Source organism: Habropoda laboriosa, unplaced genomic scaffold (assembly GCF_001263275.1).
Source record: "Habropoda laboriosa isolate 0110345459 unplaced genomic scaffold, ASM126327v1 scaffold486, whole genome shotgun sequence".
NCBI classification, from domain to species: domain Eukaryota; kingdom Metazoa; phylum Arthropoda; class Insecta; order Hymenoptera; family Apidae; genus Habropoda; species Habropoda laboriosa.
Window position 1 is genome coordinate 322,982 of NW_017100724.1, and position 18,071 is coordinate 341,052.

The 18,071-nt window shown below is 37.8% G+C and overlaps 1 protein-coding gene across 1 annotated transcript in view; it reads left to right on the forward strand.

The window, feature by feature from the left end:
* Window positions 1-18,071, forward strand: part of LOC108577076 (BAI1-associated protein 3) — a 79,037-nt gene that overhangs the window by 49,665 nt on the left and 11,301 nt on the right. Inside the window, exons 4-16 of the mRNA XM_017940174.1 lie at window positions 1,761-1,928; window positions 5,513-5,579; window positions 7,073-7,262; window positions 10,783-10,929; window positions 11,104-11,148; window positions 12,406-12,562; window positions 12,943-13,146; window positions 13,424-13,582; window positions 13,682-13,851; window positions 15,190-15,297; window positions 15,374-15,523; window positions 16,230-16,281; window positions 17,797-17,838. Of these exons, the coding sequence (XP_017795663.1) occupies window positions 1,761-1,928; window positions 5,513-5,579; window positions 7,073-7,262; window positions 10,783-10,929; window positions 11,104-11,148; window positions 12,406-12,562; window positions 12,943-13,146; window positions 13,424-13,582; window positions 13,682-13,851; window positions 15,190-15,297; window positions 15,374-15,523; window positions 16,230-16,281; window positions 17,797-17,838 (1,659 nt within the window). The remainder of the gene's footprint in view (window positions 1-1,760; window positions 1,929-5,512; window positions 5,580-7,072; window positions 7,263-10,782; window positions 10,930-11,103; window positions 11,149-12,405; window positions 12,563-12,942; window positions 13,147-13,423; window positions 13,583-13,681; window positions 13,852-15,189; window positions 15,298-15,373; window positions 15,524-16,229; window positions 16,282-17,796; window positions 17,839-18,071) is intronic.

The following is an 18,071-nucleotide window of genomic DNA, read 5'->3' on the forward strand; positions in this document are numbered from 1 at the left end:
AACATTGCCTGTAAATTAAATAATATTGACAATGTTCAGAATCTGTTTCTCTCAAAATTCCAAAGAAATTGTAAAAGATAGTGTGATAAGGAATTATACTATTGCAAAAGCCGTATATGAATATTATATGATTGCATTCTGCATATAAAACAGTACAAAGTATCGTGCACACCGTGAACTCGAAAATGTATACTGAATGTCGTACAAATGCTTTACCTGCATCACTGAAAACCACTCTCTGGAAACCAGCATGAACGACATTTATCTCTGTCACGGAACAACTGACATATTTTGTTCATAATGACCTGTTGAACACGTATACCAAGTTTATTGAACTCCACGCTGGACACCCTGTGTAAAACTCAAAGGCTTGTCCGCCTCGAGCTGGTGCTATCAGCCCGCAGTAGAACGAACCGTTAATGGTCAGACAATCCAAACTTCCTCGCGTAAATTCCCATCTATCTACCACGTTCCACGCGTTTTCGCACGGTTATCTGCTAAACTCTCACCTTTCCTCTTACACGGTGTAAAAATGAACGGGGAAAGGGGACAATTTAGCGGACAAAAGTAGCTCGTTCGAACGGTAATCTGCATGCAGTACGCGACTCAGACCGTGGAACGTTTCTAATTAACGCAAATTGAGAACCGACCGGAGGGAAAAGTTTTCGCGAAAGAGAGAGGTTTCGCAAGCTCTCGCGGTGCTATCTGTCTTACTATCCGGTCAAATTCTGCTGAATTCCACTTATTACGTATGATTCAATGGAGTTGGACGGAAGTGTAGCGGTGTACACATGTAGCGCTCGGGGATATCAAATATCTTTCGTTGGGAAAATTACACGAAAATCTGGCGTAATTATCGTTTAACGTTAAACGAGCAGCTGTACGTAATAGCTGGGTAAAATGTTGTACAAATTTATTCGAGCTATCTTAATGGCGCAGTTCCTCTTCAACCGCTCGCCTCGTGATTTTTTTTCGGAATATACGGTGGCAGATACATACGTGTACCTGTATGGGTGTGTTGGAGTTGGTTACTTATTGTTCTTGTTTCGTGTTGTGTGAGAAAAATTAAACCAAATGTACTATTCGCATTTGTATAATGCTTGGAAGTAAAATTTATTTTAATACAGCCTGATTTTGTTGCACTTTAGGCCTTGGAACAAGAATTTTCGTAATTTTCAGGAACTCAAAATTTCTTTCTCGTTCGTAATAAATTCTTTCTTATTTACAGTAAATTGTTTATCACCAATAAAACCTTATTTCTTTCACGCATTACTTCTACGTTAAGAAACACAAACTCTATTAACAATACTACGAGTAATCCTCAAACAAAGATTACCTGAAATCTCGAAATTTCATGGCTGCACATCAGTCGTATGTTTCCCATTTTTAAATAATAAATCACAATGTCCATTTGACTTTTCCTCGAGGTGAGAGTCTCAAAGGGAATAGAAACGAAGCGAAAGAGTCAGATAACAAAAAAAAAAAAAACAAAAACATAAAGACAAAGAGGAGTAAAATAAAGAGAAATGAAAATAGAAGTTTGTAACTTTCCTGCACGTTAATGCTCGGACATATTCTCATCAGCGTGTAGGATCAAAGTAGAAATCTCATTTTAAAGTTTCCTTCGAGGTACGTGGGCGGTGTGCGAAACATCGCGTCAAATTGATAACGAAAAACATAGCTGAATATTCGAACGCAGATTTTCACGGGACGGAAATTCTACTGGCGAGTACAATACGCGTTTAAAAACATTGTTTCAGCTGGAACAGTTGTACATAGAAGTCCTTTACACGATCGCCAACACGGTCGGAGCAAGTACGGGACAATACGCGCACTACAAAGAGGATCTTTATAGGTACGCGCAGGAGGCTTTCGGGGTTCCACAGGATCAACATCGACGCTATCTGAACATCGCGTCCGAGGAAAAGGTACTTTTCAAATTTTTCTGTCTTTTATTTTCTGAGATTCATCGTCAGAAAGGCACTTCTGCTGCTCTTTAATTTCTTTAATTTCTCATACTTGTTAATCTGTGATCAATTGTGGAATAAAGAATCGAATTTCGTGTTATTTCAATTTTCTATTAATTCATTTCTCGTGAAATAAGAAATGGAATTTTTCGTGATGTAATTTTGATACTGACAAAGGTTGAGCATTGTATGAAATCATTGCAAAAGAGATACCTTTCCTATTTAATAATTTCGTGTGAAATAAGAAATGGAATTTTTCGTGATTTAATTTTGATGCTGACAAAGGTTGAGCATTGCATAGAAAATACTTTTCCTATTAATTCATTTCTCGTGAAATAAAAAATGGAATTTTTCGTGATGTAATTTTGATACTGACAAAGGTTGAACATTGTATGGAATCATTGCAAAAGAGATACCTTTCCTATTTAATAATTTCGTGTGAAATAAGAAATGGAATTTTTCGTGATTTAATTTTGATGCTGACAAAGGTTGAGCATTGCATAGAAAATACTTTTCCTATTAATTCATTTCTCGTGAAATAAAAAATGGAATTTTTCGTAATTTAATTTTGATACTGACAAAGGTTGAGCATTGTATGGAATCATTGCAAAAGAGATACCTTTCCTATTTAATAATTTCGTGTGAAATAAGAAATGGAATTTTTCGTGACTTAATTTTGATACTGACTAAGGTTGAGCATTGCATAGAAGATACTTTTCCTATTTATTAATTTCTCGCGAAATAAGTAATCGAATTTTGTGTTATTCAATTTTAAGATACTGACAGAAGTTGAGCATTGTATGGAATCATTGCAAAAAAGATACTTCTTCTATTTACAAATTTCTCGTGAAATAAGAAATGGAATTTTTCGTGATCTAATTTTGATACTGACAAAGGTTGAGCATTGCATAGAAAATACTTTTCCTATTAATTCATTTCTCGTGAAATAAGAAATGGAATTTTTCGTGATCTAATTTTGATACTGACAAAGGTTGAGCATTGTATGGAATCATTGCAAAAAAGATACTTCTTCTATTTACAAATTTCTCGTGAAATAAGAAATGGAATTTCTTATGATTTAACTTTAAGATACTGACAAAAGTTGTGTTTACTATTGTAGAATGAGAATGACTGAGAGGGAGAGAGAGAGTGTGTCAACAAAGAGTGCCTGGCACGTAGGCTCGGTTCTTATAAGACAGACTCTCCCCTTTTCAGTTAACGTACTTGTGTTTATTGTCTATTTACTAACTTCAGCCAATCACAATTAACGCGATTCCTGATTCGTTCGGCCCTGATAGCGACAGGAGATACATACCTATAAGAATAGGTGCGGAAATAGTTTTAGACCAGTACGAATACCGGTATCGGGTATTGTATCTTACGATTAATAAAACTACTATTTAATTTATTGATTAAAATAAAACTGCGCAATTAGTTATCCACGAAAAATATTTGAATACTGACAAAAGTTGAGCGTAGTTATCCAAGGAAAATATATATTTTATGATAATTTTCGTAACTGTCATAAGTACTGGATTTTAAAAGAAGAGCGCAAAAGAGCAATTTTTCTTTTTCTTCGTTCACCTTGGAAAAGGCCAAAAAGAGGTTCTTATGATTTAATATTACACGATACTGGCAATGTTTGAGCACTATATCCGAGAGAAAGTTACTTCTTTCATCTTCCATTACTTCATTATGCACCACGTTGCAGTGCAATTTTGAAAACTTATAAAAAAAAAATAGACGAGAGGAGAAGAAAATACATTTTAGAATTTTATCAAAACACAGGTATCAAATATTCAACGATTACACTTTCCAGCAATTTCCTAATGTAATATATAAACGTTGTGCATTATGTGTCTGTATCATTCTTGTAATTAGCATAATGAAATAAACGGTGGACGAATGAAACACGCTAATTACGCGGACCATTCTAAAAAAATAACATTACGCGAAAATTACACTTACAATGAAAACGGTAGTACGTGTTTATTAAACAAAAAAACTTGTCGAATGAAGGAAAATTCCGTTTCACCTTTGTCACAAAGTGTTAGGACAGCAAGGGGACGATTTCATGATACGTGATTTCTAGTTCAGCAAACCGTTACTTTTAATTTAGCAGACCGGTTTGCAGCCAACATGCGGCATGTAGAATTTCTCAAATATTAAAGAATAGGGTATTGTTCAGTCAGTAAGGCAAGGTATCATAAAGTCACCCCCAAAGGGTCTTCGGAACCGATGTAAGTACCGAGGCCTCTCGGTACCTGACCTGTTACATAAAAAACTGTGTTGCAAATAAAGAATTATTTGCTATATAATCGGCTTCACCCAACAAGGACCAGCTTCGTCACCCCCGCTCCAAGGACGTGACGCGCTCCGGGCGCAATGGAAGGGGGTGATACGGGGTTGGTCACTTAGTAATTTTAAGAACCTCCCTTCGCGTCCCTTCTTCAAATTTTAGAAGATTTGGAGAAGGGACGACTGGATAAGAAGGCCTACTTAGCTTAAGACCAGAGAGTGTTAGTACACAGACCAGCAGTTACATCAGGAATCCTAAGGATTCCGTCAGACTCTCAACGCAATACATTCAATCTTCAGACGGCACCTAGTGCAATACTCGAAGTACGCGGAAATTAGTACCCGAGTGCTTAACACGAAGTTTCCTGAAACATAAATGATTATTTAAAAAGGAACACGGTGGGAATCACAATTGCTATCATTGCGTTGTGAGGTAAACAATTTGTTGAAAAGGGAGGACGATGATTGCAGCCGGTTTGATTCTTTCCAGCGGAGCCGACAAAGAACGAATCTCTGTAAAACGATTTCACTCTTGACTGACGAAACGAAGCACGTTCAAGTCAAATGAAACAAATTAATTAGAAACCCCGCTGCGACAATTATTTCCTTGTCCTCGATATCATCGTCAAATAACGCGGCTTCGTTTGTTCCGCAATTCCTTTACGATAAAATCAATTTTCTAGCAGTCAAAAGAATGAAAATTTCCTCCTTATATTCCACTATAAATATCATTTTTTTAAATATACACGGAAAGAGAGCCAAAGAATATTCTACGATAAATTTACGTGGAATTGAAAATTAACTTACCAATGAAAATATTACCGATTACTCTGTGTTCGATGAAAATTTATTACAATTTATTCATTTTCTCTACTACTGTAAAATTATTCTCGTCAATTTCACTCCTTGACTATGCACAGAGCGTTCATTAAACCAATTTTCATTTTCTCGGATAAATAGGGAATAAAAGATTAAAGATTTCACGGAATTTTCAGTTTTCCGGATAAACAGAGAATTACAGATTTAAAGATTTCACAGCCCGAACCAAAGTTATTATTATTATTAAGACTTTCAGGTGTAAAGTATTCCACGCTGATAACACACGATAACGTGTACCTCCTGCAATGTTTACAAAACGTCAGAATATCTGCTCTCTCCGTAAAAACACGATTTACACCGGAAAACCTCAACGATAATAAACCGAGAATAACAAATATTTGATCTCCTGTAATTCTCGTACATTTCAGCCTCCCATAGTTGTCCTTAGCGTGGTTGTGGTCGAAGCAGAGGGACTCGAGGCGAAGGATGCGAACGGTAAGCGTTTGTTTAACGCGTTTCACGTTTAATTATGCAGCTACACGAAACGACCATACAAGTTTAACGAGTCGATCGAAACGCAAACGAATTTTCCACTGTATTACATGCATGCATAATACCACAGGAGTCGCCGGTGTCATAAATTGTGACGGGTACACGGTGAAAACCGATGCATCTTTCAACCCTTGGCCGGCTCTTTTCAATATTTCAGACCCTTCGCAGAGCGCGCGATGACGGATTAAATAATTGAGAAGACAGTTTCGCGTTTAATCTATCTCGGTCGCTGTAAATGATCGATTTCACGTGATGATGCATCACATTCCCGGAATTAAACGCACCTTCTATGCTTCAGTCGCTCGAAAGAAATGTTTGTTTCTCTTATTTTCGAAGAATAATTCTGTACAACATTGCACGAATCTATGGATTGTGAATAATTCTATTTTTAATATATCAACAAGTGAAATGATAAGATTGAACTATTTAATCGAAGTTAAAATTTGCCATTATGACACGAAACTTGTTCGATGCTGAATTATATATTGTATCAGTTCGCTCATCTTGTCTCCATCGCGCGAAGTTGCGGGAATGTTATAGCAGAAATTCTAAAAATAGAGTCCTCTGAAGATAAAACGTGTCTTAGTATCTTATGACAAAAAATATCGCCTCTTTCTCTCAAGTTCTCTCTGTGAAGTGTCTATCTGAAAAAGCTGAAACGAGTTCAAGGAACATTCGGAAAAAGATCAAACTCGTATACACCGGTGACACAAAACGTGGTACGAAGTTCGGTAGTACAGCTCAACTTACTTAGCAATGTCATATCATACCACTAACGACAAATATTTTGATTTAAAAAAAATGTTGAAAGAATTTAATACTCTGTGTAACGTATAAACGAAACGTTGAAATGAGTATTTTGAGCAATTACGAGTACGAAACGATTTTTAAAAGCATGAAAAATTGTTCTCCTAATTTTTGAAAATTTAACACTTACAACGCTGTGGCATGGAACCTTTAATTGCTGACCCTTGACCCTTTTACTGCGGCAGACTTTTCGGCGAAAGAAATCCTCCGTTTCGGGGTTTTAACGTTTCTTTAAAATTTCATACCGATGAAAGTAAAATTTAAATCAAAATTTAATCGAATTCAATCAAATTGACACAAAAGTAAACCAAAATGTATCCTTTTAAAAATTAAGGTGGAAGTGCGCAAAGAACAAGAATCAGGGGTTAAATTAGGGTGAAAGTGTGGCAAAAAGCACAGTGCAAGAAAATTTCCAAAGCGCCAATAGACATAAAAAGCACAGTGCGAGAAAATATTCGAAACGTCTATAGAAACAAAAGGCACAGCGCGAGAAAATTCTCAGAGCGATAGTAAACAGCAGTGAAAGGGTTAAATCATTTGAATTGCGCATTTTTTTCCGCTGAAATCTGGCACCCCTCTCCAATTACGAGAATTGTTACCCTGAACGAAATTAGGTATATTTTCGTCAGGATTCAGCGATCCCTACTGCATGCTGGGAATTCAACCGGGTAATACAGGAGCACCGTTAAGCCCGCAGACGAATTTAACGGCGCACTCGCCCCATACGCCGCCTGCGTCACCGAGACAAGCGACGCGTGCCCTTTCTGACGGCGGTGAAACCGAGAATTCTCATCATGAGAAATTACGGAAACACCATAGGTAAGTCAATGCGACGAACATATCCGGTTAAACGATCAACGAGATCACTCGTGTGTATTTCAAACTGTAGAATATCGCGAATTTCCTCTTTTCGTCGTGTTATACCTCAACTTGGCCGATGCTTAATTGGAAACTGTATCCGCCAATTATTATTCAAGTTGAAATTTGTTTTAACGGTGTGCAGTCGGTGGTGTTCAATATTAGAGAGAAATTTAGTTTTGAAATTGTTGAAACTAAAAATATCGACTTTATAAAGTATGGTCGATTTTTAATTCTAAAATTTATCTTGTAATTGCTGTAATTGAAAATTATTTTGTTTTATTAACACATAGTTGCTTTTGTTCAATATTTTATTTCCAAATTATTGCAGCTAAAAATATTTACTCTGTCGAATATGGCCGATGTTTAATTCGAATCTTCTATTTTACAAACGTTAGAATTGAAAATAATAAATTCTTTTTATCGATGTAAAATTGATTATGTTCAATATTAAAAGGAAATTTTATTTTCAAATTGCTGAAGCTAAAAATATTGACACTGTAAAATACGGTCGACGTTTAATTCCAAACTTTGTCTCATAATTGTTAGAGTTGAATATCGTAAATTATGTTTCTATTAGTACATGTAGTTAATAATACTAACCTTTCGGTATATAGAACACTGACGGTTCGATTAGAATTAGAAGATTAGAAAATATAGGGTGTTTCTCGTTTCGTAGAGGCAAGTAGAATTTGAGAATGAATTGTTCCAAGCCGAAACTTGGCAGCGTTAAACAAAAATTAATAGTTCGATCCATGTATCTTCGTTTAGCTGTATGTAACGATGACCGAATAAAATTCTATGTACTCACGAACAATTCGAAGGTTCAGTTTTTCTTGGTAGAACTAGAGATACCTATATGTAGTTAAGTGAAATATAGTTTGAAGTCTGTAAACAGCAGAGCTGATTACCGCATTAATATTTGCAATTCAAATTATATCGAATATACAAGGGAACTTACGTACACGTTGAGAAACAATTTAATAAATAAGAAAAACCACAGGTACACAATTTAATATCCCATAAAAGATCGAACGTGAAGAGAGATAAACTTGCGAATTTAAATTTAATAAAGGTTAAGGCTACTAGACACTCACGCTAAGAATTCAGTGCGTCATAAATTACTTGAAACGAAATACACCGCGGTGAAACCTAAATCAATATTTCTCTTTCGACCAATCAAACTTCACCCTCTTCGTTTTTCTACCCGAAATAAAATCCTCCTTTAACGTAAAAACATTTTCTGGACGATTGATCGAACCCGTCGGAAGGTACTATATAAATCTAAACCAATATTCATCCCTCGATGAAATTCAAACCTTCTGCTACCTCGTTCTTCCGTCGAAAATAAAACTCCGACGCTGCCTAAATCACTCTAAATAATCTTTACTAAGATCGACAGTTCTTTTTGTTTGAGAAGAAACAATTTTGCGAAGGGTTGATTTATTAAAATTGACTTCCTTCTTATTCATTCGCTCGAACTGAAATTCCAACACTGCCTAAATCACTCTAAATCATGTTTACTAACACCGACACTTCTTTTCGTTCCAGTAGAAAAAATTTCGTGAAGGATTGATTAATCAGGACCTGACATTTTCTCATTCATTCGCTCAAACTAAAATTCCAACGCTGCCTAAATCACTCTAAATCATGTCTACTACCATCGACACTTATTTTCATACCAATGAAAAAACATTTGTGAAGGATCGATTAATCAAACCTTTACTTTTTCCTTATTCATCCGCTCAAAGTAAAATTCCAACGCTGCCTAAATTACTCTAAATCATATTTAGTAATACCGACGCTTCTTTTCATTCCAATGGAACAATTTTGTGAAGGATTGATTAATCAGGACCTGACATTTTCTCATTCATTCGCTCAAACTAAATTCCAACGCTGCCTAAATCACTCTAAATCATATTTAGTAATACCGATACTTCTTTTCATTCCAATGGAACAATTTTGTGAAGGATTGATTAATCAGGACCTGACATTTCCTCATTCATTCGCTCAAACTAAATTCCAACGCTGCCTAAATCACTCTAAATCATGTCTACTACCATCGACACTTCTTTTCATTCCAATGAAAAAACATTTGTGAAGGATTGATTAATCAAACCTTCACTTTTTCCTTATTCATCCGCTCAAAGTAAAATTCCAACGCTGCCTAAATCACTCTGAATCATCTCCAGTAGCATCGACAGTTCCTTTCATTTTAGCAGAAAAAAATGTCGCGAACGATTGATTAATCCAGCGAGAAAGAATTCGTTCGATCAGCCGAAGGAGCTGGCTGGAGGTAGACGCACGGCCAGTGAAGTGACATTCTCACAATGAGCCGCGATAACAACGAGCGGTTGCCGGATGCGACAAGTTCTGTCCGCGACCGTTCACGGCAGAATAAGGCCGCGGTGCATTGAGAGTCGCGCGTCTCTATCACGTCGGTATTGTCTCCTAGCGAAGCCACACCGGCCGATTAATTCACAGTGGCGTCGCGACGACGCGCAAAACGAGAATCGTTCAGAACCATGTGCTTGTTGTTGGTTAAAAGATCGAGCGGCAGAGCACAGTCATGCCGAACGTGGAGAAGATGGCTAAGAAGCGACTGGAGAAACTGTGAGGAACATTATTTTTGTGAAGTTCAAATTAGATTAGGATTTAACGGGGAATTTTCACAAGTGATTGGGATTGTCAAGTTGGTAGTTGGGATTCGAGTGTTTTTTGGGGGAAATTGGTTTAGTGAGTGTATATTAAGTATGTTAAATATCGTTTGTATGAATGATATCATTCTTGGTGTTTTTGCAATATTTATGAGACACATTTTTGAAAGCGTTTCATGAAGATTGAGAATTATGTTAATTGGGATACTTGAGAAGATTCGTATTTGTTGAAAAAATGTTGAAATGTCGAATATTCTTCGTGTAAATAATTTTCAATGATTGTTCAAATATTTTCAAAAATTTGTGAACGAAAGAAAATTACAAACTTAGCCTGAATATCTTTCTGTACTACTCAACTATGTCCTTCACCTGAGAATTCCTTTGCTCGTTATTTAAGACTAAAACCAATCATGTTAGACGAGCAATTTTAGGAATAAAAATGAAACCCAACTACCTATACAACTTAGTGATATACTCCACAAATCACAAACTCACTGTCACAAAGCAAATTCTTTAATTGCGAAGGAAGTATTCGAGATTCTACACACAAGTTTCCTCGGTAAAATCTTCGAAATCCTATTTAAAAAATCGGAAAAAATTGCAACAAGAAGAAAAGATTTGAATCTTCTCAGAGTATAGCATTCGATCGATCACATCACTCGTAGCAGATTAAAAGACACACGAACCCCCTTCACAAGGGTAAATCTTACTTTGCAGTGAAACGAAAGCACTGAAACTACAATTCCCGTAAGCTGCGTAGCCAGAAAGGAGGCAGCGAAACGCACGAGAGGGTCGTGAAAGTTATTGTAGCCGTTCGAAATCAGTTTCAGGTTGTCGTTCAAGCGCAAGGAGCACACGAGCAGACGCGAGCATCGAGAATCGTTGAGCGGTGCTGTGCCGGCGAAGTTTATACGCGCGACCACGGTGAAGCCGCACACGCTGAGCCCGCGATGGAACGAGAAGTTTCGTTTGTAAGCAGCCCCAAGTGTTCCGGCGGGAGGGGACCACGGTTTGCCTCCTCTCTCCGTTCACTTCCGTTTTCTATGCCGACGAATAAGCGATCGGATACGCGTTACGTGAAATTGCAATCAGACCACTCCGCTGTCTGCGATAAACCTTAACGTTTCCGTATTTCTCCTTTCCAGCGATATCGACGACATTAACACGGACATCCTGCACCTGGACATATGGTGAGTGCTATCGTTTAACGTGATATGCCACTGTGTGTGTCCCTGATAGTTTCCTGTGATATATAGAATGAAGCGCTTGTGGTCGTGAAGACTACCTTTTTTGATGTATTGGTTTCTTGAGGATTGGTGCAAAAGCGAGAGAGAGAGAGAGATACGTAGATAGGTACACAGATAGATAGATAAATAGAGACAGAGAGACAGAGACAGAGAAACAGTGAGACAAAGAGATGGATAGAGAGATAAATAGATACATACATAGAGAGAAAGATAGTGAGAGGGTGAGAAAGAGAGAGAGAAAGATAGTGGGAGGGTGAGAAAGAGAGAGAGAAAGATAATGAGAGGGTGAGAAAGAGAGAGAGAAAGATAGTGGGAGGGTGAAAAAGAGAGAGAGAAAGATAGTGAGAGGGTGAGAAAAAGAGAGAGAAAAATAGTGAGAGGGTGAGAAAGAGAGAGAGAAAGGTAGTGAGAGGGTGAGAAAGAGAGAGAAAGATAGTGAGAGGGTGAGAAAGAGAGAGAGAAAGATAGTGGGAGGGTGAGAAAGAGAGAGGGAAAGATAGTGAGAGGGAGAGAAAGGGAGAGAGAAAGATAGTGAGAGGGTGAGAAAGAGAGAGAGAGAGATAGTGGGAGGGTGAGAAAGAGAGAGAGAAAGGGAGGAGACAGAACGAGGGTGAGGAGAAAGAAGAGAGAGAAAGATAGTGGGAGGGTGAGAAAGAGAGAGAGAAAGGGAGGAGACAGAACGAGGGTGAGGAGAAAGATAGAGAAAGAGAGTAGAAGAGAGAACGAGGGAGAGGGTGAGGAGAAGAGAGAGAAAACTAGAGGGAGGATAGAAAGAGAGAAAGAGAGGAGACAGAACGAGGATGAGGAGGAGAGAAAGAAAGAGATCGAGGGAGAGTGTGAGGAGGAAAGAACGAGTGAGAGGGTGAAGAGGAGATATTTTATTTAATTTTCGTTAAAATTCTACCTGAAATATCGATTACTCCGAGGACATAAAAAAAGATAAATGTTTTTTAATTCTCTTTAAAATTATACCTCAAATATCGGTTACCCTTACCGCTACACTGATATCTGAGGGGTGCCTATTCTACAAGCATAAACGATGCACCAGTAATTTATTAAAATTGACCATTTACCTTTGGCAAACTTCATCGAGTATACAAAAGATATCGATCACTGCCTACGGACGTTTTCGTTCACTTTGAAAATCCGTGTTTCTTCCTGCCGGAAGTGTTTGTGTTGCCCTGACAGACATAGTTTCAGGGACCACGACGACGAATCCTCGGTATTCGACGCAGTGAGCAAGCTGAATGAAGTGCGCGGCGTAAAAGGGCTCGGAAGATTCTTCAAGCAGATCGCGCAGAGCGCGAGATCTGGAGGACAGGATGACTTTCTTGGCTGCGTGAATATTCCCCTTCAGGTATCTCGTCGATTCGCTTAATAAATTCGACGATGTTCTTCTGTTCATCGTGAACACTTCTTCGCAATTACAAAATTAATTACGTATGCGTTGCAATTTTCTAGTAGTTCCAATTATTTGGATATCTACGGATCTCGCAACTGTATTCCAGAAAGTTTCGCGAATTCTTTATTGTGTAATACGAATAGTTCGAAATTATCTTTCATGTCGGCAGCTTTACAATTTCAAAAGTCCGAAATAACTTTTAGTTGAACACTGTAATTTTGGTCATACGTTGGGATAAATTTAGCAGCACGATATCTATTCGCTACGACTGTCAGATTGCAGCTTTCTCTGCGTGATATTTTGATATACAACAAGAAAGGATCGTTTGTTGCCAGGATATTCCAAGCACCGGACTGGATCGATGGTACAAACTAGAGGCCAGAACGCAACGAAGTACTATTCAGGGTAGAATTAGATTAAAGCTGTGGCTATCAACGAGAGAAGACACGGGAACGTCCGAAGAAGACAACTGGGGAGAGCTCAGGCAACAAGAGAGGCTTTACACCGTGTTTCTCAATCATGAAATGAACAAACAAGGGGTATGTATCATCGATGTAGATGATATCTGTAAATCAATCAATTCTCACACAAGAAGCCTCTCAAACGTAATTTCTCTTTCACCAAACTAAAATACATCTCTGTTTTCCATGAAATATAAATTTCAAATTAATTTTAAATCCCATTCATTTACATCCAATTACCGAATTTAATTGCTTGCGAAAAATTCACGTTCGAAATGCTCTCGTTTCGTTTCTCCCTCGTAGTATAATAGAATTATTCGGTATGTAACGACGTGTTTCATCTTGCGTCATTTAGGAAGACTTCACGGGAGAATTGCCACAAACGGCACTAACGATTCTTCATCAACACGCCGTCCAAGGTGATGTCACGGAGCTGCAACAAGCGCTAGTTAAGTGGGTGGCAACATCCAGGCAATCAGCATGCGATCCAAGAATCCTTCATCGTCTTCTTCAGGTTCGTTCTAATTTCTAGAACATTTCGCCGATGTTGTTGTTATTATCTGAAAAAACTGCCTTTCTCCCTTCCAACATGTTCGAATGTGTCGATTTTTAGGAGCTGGACAATTTATGGCACACGGACACGCTTTCTCGAGACGAGGAACAATGTCTGGCCGAATCGTTCAACGAGTTTCTCGACGTAACGTTGAAAAGAGTACGACAGCATCGAGTGCTCTTTCCACCTTTGCATCGAGCGTCGATCTCGAAGCTGGATTATCTCCTTAGGTGCGTACTTTATGTTTCGTTGTAAGAGAACAATAAAATTTTTATGCATTCAACAGTTTTTATATGCAACTTGGGTCACAGGAACGTTAATTTGTTACTGAGTTAGATGCGGCGAAGTATCTTTGTCATTCATCGGTAAATCGGTGAATTATTGTAGCCTCGTTTGTTCAATTCTACAGTATTAAGTATTTTTATGTATTTCACTTGGAAACGATTTTTCAAATAGTGCAGTATCATTATTTTGAATAAAAATTATGTCATAGGAACGTTAGATTCTTTAATATTATGAAACTGTAAATTTAACGTTGAAATACAACGAAAATTCAACTAACCAGAATTCGACAGATTGATATCGAAATTCACTGGATGTTGAACAAAAAGAAATTTTTCATTTAGAGAAAATATAACAACTTTCCTCGCCGAGAAACACGATAATTTTCAAACAGAAATTAGCACTCGAAAGATTGTAAAATTTTCCGTGTTAATCGCTCGAGAAGATAGCGGAAAGCATGCCCTTTACGGCAAACTTTGTTTCACCACGATACCGCAATTAGTTCCCGAGATATGAGAGTTTAAATCGTGCCATTGAAAACACGAGGACTACAGAATGGGCTGCGAATTCTGAGAAATACGCTGACCCACTTTTTTCACGGAAATGCGTACGTCGCTACTAGAAATAGTAAAAAAAAACGCTGATTCAACACTTGCTGGCTAGCGCACACGTGGCGGGCTTGAGAAAGGTCAGTGACCGCGCGTAAGAGCGAGAGGTCCGATTGTGCGAGAAGGACAGAGAGAGTAAACAGCGAAAAACAGGGTTCGCTTTGAACAACGATATCTCCGGAACGAACACTCGTATCGACATGAAACAAAAACCATTTTAAAGGGCAAGATTTTCTGCTTCTTATACTGTTACTCTTATTTCTCTGTGATAATACACAGCCACGGTATTTTGAGTTAAATTCATGCTATTTTCAATGCGATTTCGCTCTTCCTTTTTTAATTTTAACATTAGAATTGGAAAGTACAAGTGTTTCACAGCTAATCTTTATGAAATAACGAGAATAATAATGTTCATAGAAGATAATTCTGAATTTTTACGGAAAATAAATTGAAGTAAACTATTAAAGTTCGTCACATTTTTTGGTAGAACTTTTGATGTATGTAATTAATATTAAAATTAGTAAATAGGCACTCTGAAATAACGATTTGATGAACGAATTAATGTTAACAATCTCTTAAGCTTACGACAGAATGAGAAGTATTTCAATTTCAATTAAATTTCATTCTTGCACGTAAGAATATTTAAGAAAATGCCTTTATCCTGAAACTTTTCTGCAGATGTTTAGGACTGCTGTCAAATATGAAGGCTTTCCGAGCGTGTTGCCCGTTCAACAAGGAAATTCGCGGGGAAATAATAACCGCCTTGAGGAAAGGAACTCTCGAATGGTCGGTGCACGATTTGACTTTTTTCCTTTGTTTAAGTTTCCACTTGTAATCAACGGTACTCGTTCCCTACGTTCAGGTACGAGGACACGAGGCAGCAGACAATGTGTTACGATAAAGAGCCTGATCAGGATGCAGATAAAGTCCTGCAAGACTTCACGAACTTGGTAACTGCGTTACTGGTAGACTTGGAGCAAGGACTCACTTATTACAACAGCCTCTTCGAAAGGTGAGCACCGTGAACTTTCCGAACTGAAGTTCGAACTTCAGTTTACGAGATCGATGAACGTTGAACTCGTGAATTTGCCCTTTAACTGAAACTTTGAAAAACGTAAAAACGTAAAAATTTCTGATATTCGTCCAAGAAAAAAATTCATTTTCCTTTGAATACTTAGAAATGGAAAGTAGAGTTTTGTAACTTCGTTGAAATAATACTTGCCGCAAACAAAATTTCTATTTTAAAAGTAACTTTTTATAACGAGGAAGAAATGACTCTTCTGGCATTCTTCGCTCTAATATTTCGAGTGTAAACATTTAATATCTACTCTTACTTAAGAAAAAAATTCATTTTCCTTGAATATTTCATAATGGAACGTAAAATTTGACAACTTTGTTCTGTAATACGTGAAGAAAATTTTTATATCGAAACTAACTTTTCGTAACGAAGAAGAAACTTCTTCTCCGACGTTCCTGTTACGAAAAATTCTTCGCTCTGATATTTCAAGTCTGACTACGAAAACACGAAGTTATTAACGCAACGTAGGATATTGAATTTCAAAACATAAATATTCTCGACAAAGTGAAAAATGAGACTGTTCGATTGTTGTTATTGTACAAGGAAATAATCCATGTTTTGCCTGTGCTGCTTATACTCAGGCAAAAACAATGTTATATACGTTTGTTTACGATACGATAGATGAAATATTGTGTTCCAGTACGAACGGCGTGCCATATTTCTCGGCGGTGTATAAACAATTGGACAAGCTGGTAAGCAATCCGCGCGTGAAAAAGTAATCCTTCCGACAATCTGAAAAATGAACGAAGCACACAATCATTACGACACATGACTATATATTTTATTTCACTGTTTCGTGAAGCTGGATGTGCTATGTTTGGCTTTATGCTTTATACAAGACGTCGATCGTGTTTTTTCTCTCAAATTTCCCATACGAAGCAAGAAAAGAAACGCGTATCGAATCATTCTTGTTGAAAAAGGAGGAAAAGAAAAAATTCGTTTCAAATTCAAATAGGACAAACACTTAGAAATTAGAAGAGAATGTGCATAGTAACGTTAAAGATAAGAAATTCAAACTGAATCGTTAATTATTTTTGCAATATGTATTATCACGATTATTTTTCCTTTCATCATCTGCGAATTCGGTCGACGTCCTTGCATCGAAATAACTACAAAACATATTACTCTTTATATATAGGGTGTTCCGTGAAACAAATCACTGAAAAAAAAGAAATAGTAAAAGTTCAATGTTAGTTTAACCCTTATGCCAATAGCGACAATTTTCGTCTACTTTATCGTCCAATTTTGGTAGCTTTCTGGCAACGAAATTCTAAATTCGAAGCAAACACGGATAGCAAAATTCTATATTCTAAATTCTAAATTTGAAGTGCAAGGGCTGTTTCGTCTAAATAATATTCGTCAGGATTATTTAAAACTAATGTTGAAAACTATATTTATTAATCCGTCTGTCGTTGACGCCTCATTCTTTTCTGGTCCGTCCTTACCAACTACACGCTTCCTAATTCTTTCTTATTGAGAATAGATTATATTTTGAATTTTTTTACTTTCCTACTGCAAGTTTCTCTGCTTAACGTAGGCCCAGGCCATAAGAGCCATGGGTCCGCTGACCGTGGGGCGATGCCGAGTATATAACAAATCATTTCTATCAATAAACATTTTTTTTTCTCTGCAGTCGATTGAGTCAATTCGCTAATTAAAGATCCTCAATAGTTCTAATACAATTCTCCGCGTTCTTATTTAACGCGACCTTATATACGAGCCTTGACGCCCCTCTCTCGCCCCCGGGAAACCCTGGCACAAGTTGGGGGTTTCTACCCAGCAAAGTCAGCGTCGCGCGAGCACGTGGCTGGGTCCTTACCTGGCCCAGCCCTTAGCGCGTGGGGGTGTCAAGGCGTTGGGACCGGGTTTCTCCGTCTGCGGGTCATAAACCAGCCCGAGTCCCTACATTCGCTCGACCATACTCTTACAGAAGTTAACAAATCTCCGAAACAGCAACGATCTGGATATGAAAATCTTTCACCGGGAATTTGCCAGGTTATTGACATAAGGGTTAGTCGAGAGTGTTTAAACGTTTCTATCGTGTGACAAGAAATTAAAGAAAAGGATCGACCAGGGACACCCTATAAATAAGCGAATCGCAGTGACCTGAAGGCCAGGTTGAACGAGGATCGAACGATGTTGAGGACGAGTTTGAAATGTCCGTCAGGTCATCGCGATCTTACTGTACACGAGATGTTTGTCCATAGCTGGCGGAACACGTGGCGAAACACATGGAGAACACATCCGAGGTACTTTTTCATCGCCACCACGAACTGTTAAAACCCTCTTCTCTTTCTCTTCTATCTTTCTTCTTCGATCTCCTTGTATATGTGACATTGAATTGTCGTAACGAGACGCCTTGCTTTTATTTGCGTATGTATTATGGAGATAATTGTTTAAAAGGAGTATTGAAAATTAAGGAAATTGAACATTGTATATTCGTGTGATTCTGTTCACCGATAAGATTGACATTCTCGACGGA